This window comes from Podarcis pityusensis, assembly GCF_964106645.2.
Source record: "Podarcis pityusensis genome assembly, chromosome: 12".
Lineage (NCBI taxonomy): Eukaryota > Metazoa > Chordata > Lepidosauria > Squamata > Lacertidae > Podarcis > Podarcis pityusensis.
In genome coordinates, this window is record NC_138037.1 from 2,251,695 (window position 1) to 2,262,048 (window position 10,354).

A 10,354-nucleotide genomic window follows, 5' to 3' on the forward strand; every position below is an offset into this window, starting at 1 on the left:
TGCGTTAGGATACGTGAAGAGGCGGAAATGCAATCTCTTGCCAGTGAGGTCATTATCGCCAACTGCCCTTTCCACACTTCCTTTCCTCCGGACCTGGCTGTTTACATTCCTGATCCTCAAAGCACATGTGCGCATAGCACCACACTTCTTGCAAGAACTTTTGCTGAGTCTCTGAAGGTGCCGCATGCCTCAAATATTGCATTTCTTGCAACAGACCAAGGCAGCTTCTTCTCTGACATGTAAACACCAATTCACTTTCACATCTCCTGTCAGGACAGAGACAAGGAAGCACCTCATGGAGCAGCTTCAAATGGTTTTTAATGTTGTTTTTAATGCTGTAACACACCCTGGGAACTTGGGGTGAAGAATGCATAAAGAATACAGTGGTACCTCGGGTTAAGGACTTGTTCTTAACCTGAAACAGTTCTTAACCTGAAGCACTATTTCTGGGTTAGCGGAGTCTGTAACCTGAAGCGTATGTAACCTGAAGTGTATGTAACCCGAGGTACCACTGTACATTAATAATAATAGTTAAACTGTGGAACTCCCTGCCAAAGAATGGCTCCTAGCTAAGATGGCGAAATTGATGTGTTTCATTAAGAGAAAAATCATTGTTGATATTTACTACAACTTCTTACGGAGCTTTTGTGTGAAAAAGAAAACCAACTTGTGAGATCAGGGTTTGAGGATTGAAGAAAACATTGGTTTATAGAATGCAGAATTGTTGGGGTGGATATTTTGAAGTTCTCCTTTTTCTTTTCCCCTTTTCAGTTTGTTTTTGTTTAACTGGTTCGTCTTTAATATTCCAACTAACTGGGTATTTCATATTAACATTTGCATATCTTTTTTCAAACTTGAAATTCCCCACCTCTGCTTGAACATAACTTCTAGAAACACAAGGCATGGGGGGGGGGGCAGGACAGAGAGGGGTCTGGCCCACACAGAAGAATCATTAAAGGGAACAAGGTCACTCCCAGTTAGAGATTCCCTTTTCAGGCTGGGCCAGTCACTCCCAAACTGGGGCGGCTCAAGAGGGGAGTAAACAACTATCAAACTTTGAAAAGCGGCTACCACCAGTCCAAGCCCCTAAGTTTTGTTGAATGAGTTAAACTAAACAGGTGTAATTGCATTTTGAAAAACTGCAACTGAGCGCTTCTCTTTTGAATTTTATGGTGCTGTTATCTTCCACAGTGGGTCATGCAGACCACTAGGCTGAAGAATGCTTTTTATAGGTGCATCTGCAGCAGCACAACCGGGTGCCTTCCTCTGCCCCAACTGCAGCAAAACATGTCTCTCCTGCATCAGTCTCTGCAGCCACGGCAGGCCCTGTAACTCACCAATGGTTTAACTTCATCCCCAAAGGAGCACTCCTGCATTGTCCCGGCAGGAAGGGGGGTTGGCCAAAAAGGTTTGGGAACCAAGCAGGTTGGCATGTTTTCATCTATCACGGAATTGTCGGACGCAGAGGAATGGGAGGAGGAACCAGACAGCAAACCCCAAGGGAAGAAGGCTCAGAGCCTGGGGAGGGGCGGTGGGACGCCAATGAATGGGAAGGAGGGGAAGACTGGGAAGAGGAGGTGTCAGAAGCTGAAAGGCAACAGGGCTTAGTGAGCAAGAGGAGTCCGTGGCAGAGAGCAGTCCAGACTCAGAGGCAGAAGCTGAAGGAGGAGAGGAGGGAGGTCAAGAGGCAGAGATGGGTCTGGCTGGGGAAGAGGCATCGAGCTGCTTTCTTCATGAGGCTTGACTTGCTCAGTGTGATGTACTGCTGTCAAAATGCAAGGCTCCCTCCCAAAAGGATGCCAGGATTGGACTCTCTGCGGGAGCCATCTCTCCTCACCTGTGGCTCCTCTGATGCAACAGGAGGGATTTCCGCTGCGGAAACTTCCTCCCACAATGAGCACACCCAAAAGGCAACTTTTCAGGGGGGGCCGTTACACGCAGAGAGGCGGGCTGCTTCCGACCCCCGCCTCTCCCGCTGGCGGATTTGGCCTCTGCCTGGGCCGGGCCAGCGTCTCCGGCGGACAAGGACTCTGGTTCATGAGTCAGCAGATGGGCCCTCATGATCCGCTTGTTGCGGAAGCGCTTCTCGCACCTGGGGCAGGCGTGGGGCTTCTCCTTCGCCCAGGCCTTCTGCAGGGCGCGTCCCGTGCTGTCGCTGGGGGGGAGCACCTCTCCCCGGTGCACCTTCAGGTGGCTGTTGAGGTGCTGCTTTTGCCGGCAGGCCTTGCCGCAGAACGGGCAGCTGTAGGGGCGCTCGCCCGTGTGCATCCGGTTGTGGATGCTGAGCGTCGCCCGGTCCCGGAAAGTCTTCCCGCACTCGGCGCACGAGTAGGGCCGCTCCCCGGTGTGCAGGCGGAGGTGCTTGAGGAAGTGCTGCTTGTAGGCAAAGCGGCGCCCGCAGGCCTCGCACGAAAAGCACTTCTCGCCCGTGTGGACCAGCTGGTGGCTGCGGAGGCCACGCTCCTGCACGAAGGTCTTCCCGCACTCCTGGCACGGGTAGGGGCGCTCGGTGGCGTGGCAGTCCATGTGCGCCACCAGGATCTGCTTCAGGCGGAAGCTGCTCCCGCACTGGGCGCACAAGAAGGGGCGCTCGGTGGAGTGGGTCCCCTGGTGCTTCCGGAGGCTCTGGGGTGTGCCAAAGCCCTTCCCACACTGGGCACACACGTGGGGCTTCCGGGGGTCCGGCGGGCGCTGCAGGTGGCTCAGCAGCTGCAGCTTGGCGGCCAGGCGCTTCTTGCCCCCGCAGGCGGCCTCCACGGGGGGAGGCGGGCTCCGTTTGGGGCGCAGGTGGGTCTTGATGTGCCGCTTCAGGTCCCCCCGCGAGGGGAAGCCCTTGGGGCACAGGTGGCACTTGAAGGGCCGCTCCCCGGTGTGCGTCCGGATGTGGATGGCCATCGCCACGTTGCTCAGGAAGCTCTTGCCGCACTCGGGGCACTTTGGAGGTTTCATCTTCAGCGTCAACTTCGGGGGCCCCTTGTCCTTGGGGGGCACAATCGCCGTCTGCTTCTCCGTTGTTGAAGACGGGACCTTCTTCCTTCTCCCTCGCCGCCGCTGAATGGGGGCTGCCCTTTCAAGGTCTTCATCGTCTGCCATCCTGATGCCATCTCCTGCCGGGAAGAAAGGAAAGGGAGTCAGCGTCCTTGACGGGGGGCTGGGGGAGAAATCTCACATACAATCTGCGGCAGGACTGAGACACGTTTTATTGACAGTTGTCCACCTCCCGACTTTCGCAAGATTTGACAGAGAACAGAGATGATCCATAAGGGAGTACAGTCATACCTCTTGTTACGTTTGCTTCATGATATATTTTTTTAGGTTGCATCCTGCGGTGACCCGGAAGTACTGGAAAGGGTTACTTCCAGGTTTCGCCACTCGCGCATGTGCAGACGCGCAAAAGGACGTCACGCGCATTCGCAGAAGTGGCGAATTGAGACCCGCGCATGCACAGACATGGGTTGCGTTTCTTTCAGGCTGTGAACGGGACTCCGGAACAGATCCCGTTCGCAACCAGAGGTACCGCTGTACAAGAGAAAAATCTGGCCGTAGACCAGAAGATAGAATCGTCAGAAAGCTTCACAAACTCCCAGGTTCAGTACCTCTGCAACCAACAGCCTTCCTCCTTCAGTAGGAGGTGGTGGCGGCAAGATGAGAAGGGAAAGAGGTGTCCGCTATGTATCAAAACCTGCACAAGAGGAGGAAATGGATATGCCAGCGCTACCAGAAATATCTTTGCCCATCAGTACGTCACTGCTAAGTTGTGGGTGAACATATCAGACAACACAACGATTCTTCAAACAGCTCTTGTTTATTCACAGGCCAGAACAGAACTGAAGGGTTCAGTCAACCTGCTTATATAGAGCTCCAGTACAACGTAACTGTAACAATTTTCTAAAACTATCCAATCACTGAATGTCACTTTCGATCCCTTATTTGCATAACTATCTACAGTATCCACCTGCTGGCCCAGGGTGAGAACTTCAGTACATAACAGTCACCTTTGCCAAAATATTGCCTCATCTTCGCCTGTCAGTTCTGTGCAATCAGTGGCTAAAAAGCTGCAACCGGCCAGTAATGCCGGCAGTCCTATGAACAGATTTTCATCTCTAATTGCAAAATCATCTCTAATTTTCATCTCTAATTGCAACACGGTACTGCCGTGTGTCTGCTGGTGCATTCAAATTTAGTGCTCCTGTTGCAAAACCATCTGATCCTTCAGGACCTGAGGATACCCCAGTATTGCCTCTGCGTAATGCAGCAGTCAATAGCGTCAAAGTGAGAACGTGAGTGTGATGGTCCCTTTAAATCCTGAAAGAAGGACGTGTGCTGGGTATTTTAAAGAGTCCTGGCTTTGCTTCCTCAACCACAAACTCACCAGCAGCCGTGCCACCTGTTGCAGCAAGCACAGTAGTTTACACAAGGCCTGCAAGAAGTACTTTCTCTGGAACTGTTTCAGGACTTGGAGATGCTTTGAAACAAGGGCCAGCCCACAGGCAGTGTGATGCAAGTCTTGTGCAAAACAAGCTGGCAGGTAACAAATGTGAAGCCTGCCAAGGGTCTAAAATGCCAGTGTCAGATGGTACTAAGCAGACTGGTACTTTAACTCAGTTTAACTCAGCCATTAAAATAGCTCTTTCCACAACGGGGATACAGGGCTTCAGAGACAAGTTTAAGGCAGCAGCTGGCACTTGGGCCTCCCGACTTTCCCGCAAGGCTGCCCTCCCGTGTTGGTGTCGCAACAACAACCCTGAGAGGCAGGCCGGGATGGGAGTCCCACCATCGCGGCCTGGGCCCTTTGCAACACCTCCCCTTTCCCTCCCCAAAAGGACAACCCCCGCTTGGCAGCGTGCAACGCTCGTGGACCCTTGCGGAAACACAGGAAGTCGCCTCGGACAAACCCAGATCTATTGGGCCACCTAGGGATGTCTACACGGGCTGGCAGCAGCTCTTCCCCCTAAAATAAAACAATATTCTAGTCCTCATGGTTCCAGAAATGGGGCTGGTTGACAATTCAGCTCAGGAAGTCGCCTTCTGCTACGTCAGATCTATTAGCCTGTCTAGCTCAGTGGTGCCTGCACTGGTTGGCAGCAGTTCTCCAGCAAGGCAGTCTCCCAATCCGATCTGGTGATGTCAAGGACTGGACCTGCTGGTCTTCTGCCTGAAAAGCAAGCGCTCCAGCTCTGAGCTATACGGTTAAGGCCTCCCAACTGCAAATATTTCGCAGGGTGAATTTGAGGCCAGTCGACCTCAAAGGGCTGTTGTGCAGCTTTCAAAAGGAGAGTGGGGGGAACCAGAACGCAACATGGACTACTGACCTAGCCACTGGCCCGAAGGGTCTCTCCACTGGGGGGGCTTCCAAAACTCTCCAATGCACAGCTCGGCCTCCTCCCGTTCGATTTTGCTGATGATCTCCGGTTTCACAGACAAGCGGCCTGCGTGGGAGAGAGACACTTGCATTTTATTTTGGCAGTATTTCAGGCCAGGGACCCACCTAGTCTAGCATCAGAGAATCAGAGAATTGTTGAGTTGGAAGGGGGCCTGCGGGTCATCTAGTCCAACCCCAACAATGCAGGCATATTGTCCAGATGCCTGTTACGGGAAGCGCCCAGGAAAGTGGAACAGAGCCGTCCTGGCCAGGAGCCCTCCATAGCCCTCTCCTCCTCCATGGATCTGCATGATCCTCTTTCAAAGCCACCCAAGTTAGTGGCCATCCTGTGGCGGGGAGTTCCACAGTTCAACCCTGTGATACATGAAGGACTTGATTTGAGTTTATAAAGGCTAATTCGAATGGCCCACCACCACCACCCACTGTAGGAAGAGGATCCTGGACAAGACAGGAGTTTGGTCTGATCCTGTGGGATGTGAAACGCAAAAGCAGTCAAGCACAACATTCCTAGAGTGAACATGTTTACACATGGGGAGGAATGTGTAAGGGACTGTCTCCTTATGAGATAGTTTCTAGGTATGTGTTACTTTTCTAAGCTAAGTCTGCCTTCTGGGATCCTATTGTGAACAGAATGATGTGTGAGTAAACCTTTTTATACTTTTGTAGAAGACTGTGTCATGTCTTATCTTTTATGAGGGAATAAGGGGAAAATACCAGAACAGTTATTATAGAGGCTTTAGCATCCGCTGTGAGTTTAAAAAGGGGAATGTTAAGGTACTCTGCTAAATTGTGAACTTGTTTACCCAAGTTGGAAAGGCTATAATCAGACAATATATCCTCTCCTGCATCCCTGAACATTCCCACAGATCCAGCAGCCAGGGAGAGGCCAGGGACGAATTCTGCCCCTTTCCCAATATGCTGGAGGTCACCCAGTGAAGTCAAATGGTGGGCAGTGCCACTGAGGCCTCTTTACAGAAGGCATTTAACCCACCAGCTCTGGAGGATAATCTCTCAATGGCTATTAGCTCGGATGGCTGCTTAACAGAACCGCCACAGTCAGGGGCAGTATATCTCTCAGTCTCAGATGCTGTGAAAAGAGCATGAATATCGCGCTCTGTTTGTGGCTGCCCACCTTCAGTGAGAAGGAAGAACTCTCTGAGCCTGGGCAAAAATGCCCCTTGATCTGTTCTATTTAGCAAAACAGAGAAGAAATTTCATGGACCCTTTTCAGATTATCCAAGTCAAATGAAATTGCAGGCAGGTTTCGAAATCCAAGCAAAGGAATGAGAATGATAAAGGAATGTAATGTAGGATATATGTAATAGAAATAAGTATTATTTCTAAGGCAGTAGAGGAAAGGATTTGAACAGAAACATCGCGGAAGTAAGGGTGAAAAAGACAAAATGCTAAGGGGTTACTGTACGGAAATGGAACTAAATTTGTTAAATTGTATGTACATCAATTTTTATAAAATATGATTAAGAAAGGGAAATTCATGGAGGACGATGGGCCTGTCAATCAAACAGCAGCCGTGAGAGCTAAATTGAACCTCCACAGGCAGAGGCAGTCTACTTCTGAGTAACTAATGGGCTCTGCAAATGAAACCAGTGTTGGACCCTGGACCAACCACCACGACCTTGCTCCCCCCACCAGCGAACCGAGTTCCAGAGGACGGCGGTATATTTACCCACGGAAAGGACCGCCTCGTAGTTTTCCACCATCACACCCCGGTAGAGTTCCTTCTGCCACGGAATTAATTCCGCCCACTCTTCCCGGCAGAAGTAGACAGCCACGTCCTCAAATGTCACCTGCGGAAATGAGGACGTAGAATTGTAGAGTGGGAAGGGACCCCCAAAGGTCATCCAGCCCAACCCACGGCAACGCAGGAAGTCAAAGCTGTGATGGAAGCCAACATATCTCCGTGAAAATGCCGAGGTTTGCTGCAACACAGTCCTCCTCACCCCAAAAACAAACCCTACGACCGCCTGTAATTTAATTTAATTTAATGTATTTTTAATTTTTGTTGGAAGCTGCCCTGAGTGGCTGGGGAAACCCAGCCAGATGGGCAAGGTACAAATAATAAATTATTATTATTATTATTATTATTATGGACAAGTGTCAAGGCTGAGTGCCAAAGGCAAATCTGGATGACATGCAGTGACAACACCGCATGTTACAATATTAGAGAAAACGTAATGAAGATGTTATACAGATGGTACCTAACCCCGGCCAAATTGGCCAAGATGTATAAGAACAGTTCAGAGGTTTGTTGGTAATACCAGTGGAAATGTATTGTCCAAAGGATATATTATCTTGGCAGCAAGAATAGTAATTGCAGCTCAGTGGAAAGCGGCCCAAAATTTTACACCAAATGCTTGGGGCCACTCACTCTGGAATAGAGCTGTCATGGAGAAAATTACAAATAATCTGAGATTTCCACCAGGACTAGAACCTCCTTTTTTATATGATTCTGCCTTCCTTGAGCTTAGGGGATTCATGGCTTTGCTAGTCTAACCTCTGCCCCTTTAATAATAATAATAATAATAATTACTTATACCCCACCCATCTGGCTGGGTTTCCCCAGCCACTCTGGGCAGCTTCCAGCAAAATATTAAAATACAATAATTCATCAAATATTAAGAGCTTTCCTAAACAGGGCTGCCTTCATCTGTCTTCTAAAAGTCAGATAGTTGTTTATTTCTTTGACATCTGGTGGGAGGGCGTTCCACAGGGCCGGCGCCACATTCTGATTGCCTCTTTTATAATTTTGTTCATTCTTTCCTTTCCGCCTGTTGCAATGACTCTTCAAACTGCTGCGGGTACACTGCAAAATGAAAATCTATAAGTCTCATCATCATCATCATCAAGGCTTGGTTTCAACCAGAACTCAGTTCCAGCACCTCTCAGGTGAGCTCAGCAACCCATTTTTCTACAAAAACAGCGCCGATGATGATGATGATGATTTCTACAGAGCCACTGGCGGCCAGTATAAGCGACCTTGAGTGAGCTGGACCACTCCGGTCCTCCTCCTCCAGGCCTGGGAAATAGGTGCCGGGCCCAAATTGCTGCTGTTCTGGGTTCGAATCCCGAAATGTTTCCCCTACCACCAGCGATCTCTCCCCCTACCTCTCTCTTGGAGGGCGCAGGCGGCCCCCTCCAGCGCTTGGAAAGGCGTTGCGGGCCGGAGCTTTACGCGCGGCGCTTTACGCGCGCCTCCATCGCGCCCGGCCCGCCAGGGGGAACAAAGAGCCAGGCGGCAGCGGCGAAGGGGCGCTTGCTGGGCCGGAGGGAGCGCTTGCCGGGCCGGGGAAAGGGAGCCCGGCCTGCTCGGGGCAGGCGGTGCATTGCAAAAAGGCAGAGGCGCTTTTACCTCCATCCTGGAGCAAGAAGCTTCCGCGGCGGCAAGAAGGCGCAGCAGCAGCAGCAGCAGCCCAGGCTTTCCTCCGGGTCAGTTGGCAACCCGGCTGCAGAGGCGAAGCTGCAAAGAAGCCTCTCGTGCAGGAAAAGCCTTTCTTCCTTGCAAGGCGGCTCCTCCCTTCCCCGACGTCACGGGGCAGCGGAAGGCACAGGAGCAGCCAGGCTTTTCTTCTGGTCCGTTGGCAACCCGGCTGCAAAGCGCCCGGCCTTTCCTGCAAAAAAGAGAGCGCTTCTTTTCCCCTTTTCGTGCAGCGCGGCTCCTCCCTCCCCGGACGTAGCAGGGCACCGGGGAGGCACAAGGGCAGCCGAGGGCGGGGCTTCCTTCGGGTCAGTTGGCAACCCGGCTGCAAAGCGCAAGACCCGGTCCGGCTGCTCCTTCGCCTTCCCTGCTGCAAAACGCGCCTCCTTTTTTTGCAACGCGGCTCCTCCCTCCAGCTTCCCAGGCCTCCTCTCTCCTCTGGTTCACGGGGGTGGAGGCGACGTGGACCCTTTTCTTGCAACTCCCTAGGATTTATAGAGCGCGCTGGGGGGGAGGGGAAATCTCCTAATTCTGGGGACCACCACCCTCTTGGTTCCATCAGTGCACCACCGGTGCTCCCCTACCCTATGAAAATCATATTTCCATTCAAATCGGTAGCAAGCAGTTCAGGGCCGGATTGAGGTTTGATGGGGCCCTTTCTGTCAGCAGCTCAGAATAATGAGCTACGATGCAAACCACCCCATGGTTCTTGGCTGAAAGATGGATGGATGGCGGCTAACACATTGAGGTTGAATCCTGACAAGACAGAAGTACTGTTCCTGGGGGACAGGAGGCAGGCGGGTGTGGAAGACTCCCTGGTCCTGAATGGGGTAACGGTGCCCCCGAAGGACCAGGTGTGCAGCCTGGGAGTCATTCTGGACTCACAGATGTCCATGGAGGCACAGGTCAGTTCTGTGTCCAGGGCAGCTGTCTGCCAGCTCCATCTGGTACGCAGGATGAGACCTTACCTGCCCATGGACTGTCTGGCCAGAGTGGTGCATGCTCTGGTTATCTCCCACTTGGACTACTGCAATGCACTCTACGTGGGGCTCCCTTTGAAGGTGACCCATAAACTGCAACTAATCCAAAATGCGGCAGCTAGACTGGTGACTGGGAGCGGCCGCCACCGGTCCTGAAAGACCTACATTGGCTCCCAGTACGTTTTCGAGCACAATTCAAACTGTTGGTGCTGACCTTTAAAGCTCTAAATAGCCTTGGCCCAGTATAGCTGAAGGAGCGTCTCCACCCCCATCGTTCTGCCCGGACACTGAGGTCCAGGACCGAGGGCCTTCTGGCAGTTCCCTCACTGCGAGAAGCAAAGCTACAGGGAACCAGGCAGAGGGCCTTCTCAGTGGTGGCACCTGCCCTGTGGAATGCCCTCCCATCAGATGTCAAGGAAATAAAGAACTATCTGACTTTTAGAAGACATCTGAAGGCAGCCCTCTTCAGGGACGTTTTTAATGTGACCTTTTAATGTATTTTTAATCTTTGTTGGAAGCCGCCCAGAGTGGCTGGGGAAACCCGGCCAGATGGGC

The 10,354-nt window shown here is 51.8% G+C and overlaps 1 protein-coding gene across 1 annotated transcript; it reads right to left on the reverse strand.

The window, feature by feature from the left end:
• Window positions 1–1,724: 1,724 nt before the first annotated feature.
• Window positions 1,725–9,854, reverse strand: LOC308459816 (uncharacterized protein). Its single transcript, XM_080975535.1, has 4 exons — window positions 8,754–9,854; window positions 7,071–7,191; window positions 5,313–5,429; window positions 1,725–3,107 (listed from the first exon to the last, which is right to left on the reverse strand). The coding sequence occupies exons 1-4, from the start codon at window positions 8,757–8,759 to the stop codon at window positions 1,834–1,836; spliced, it is 1,518 nt and encodes a 505-aa protein (XP_080831661.1). The 5' UTR covers window positions 8,760–9,854; the 3' UTR covers window positions 1,725–1,833.
• Between the last annotated feature and the right edge of the window lie 500 nt (window positions 9,855–10,354).

Excerpts from the sequence above, each read along its gene's own strand:
- LOC308459816 (XM_080975535.1), bottom strand. Across the intron at positions 5,430-7,070 it reads CGAGGCGGTCCTTTCCGTGG|GCCGCTTGTCTGTGAAACCG; the intron begins GTAAATATACCG and ends TCTCCCACGCAG. Across the intron at positions 3,108-5,312 it reads CCCTTCGGGCCAGTGGCTAG|GAGATGGCATCAGGATGGCA; the intron begins GTCAGTAGTCCA and ends TCTTCCCGGCAG.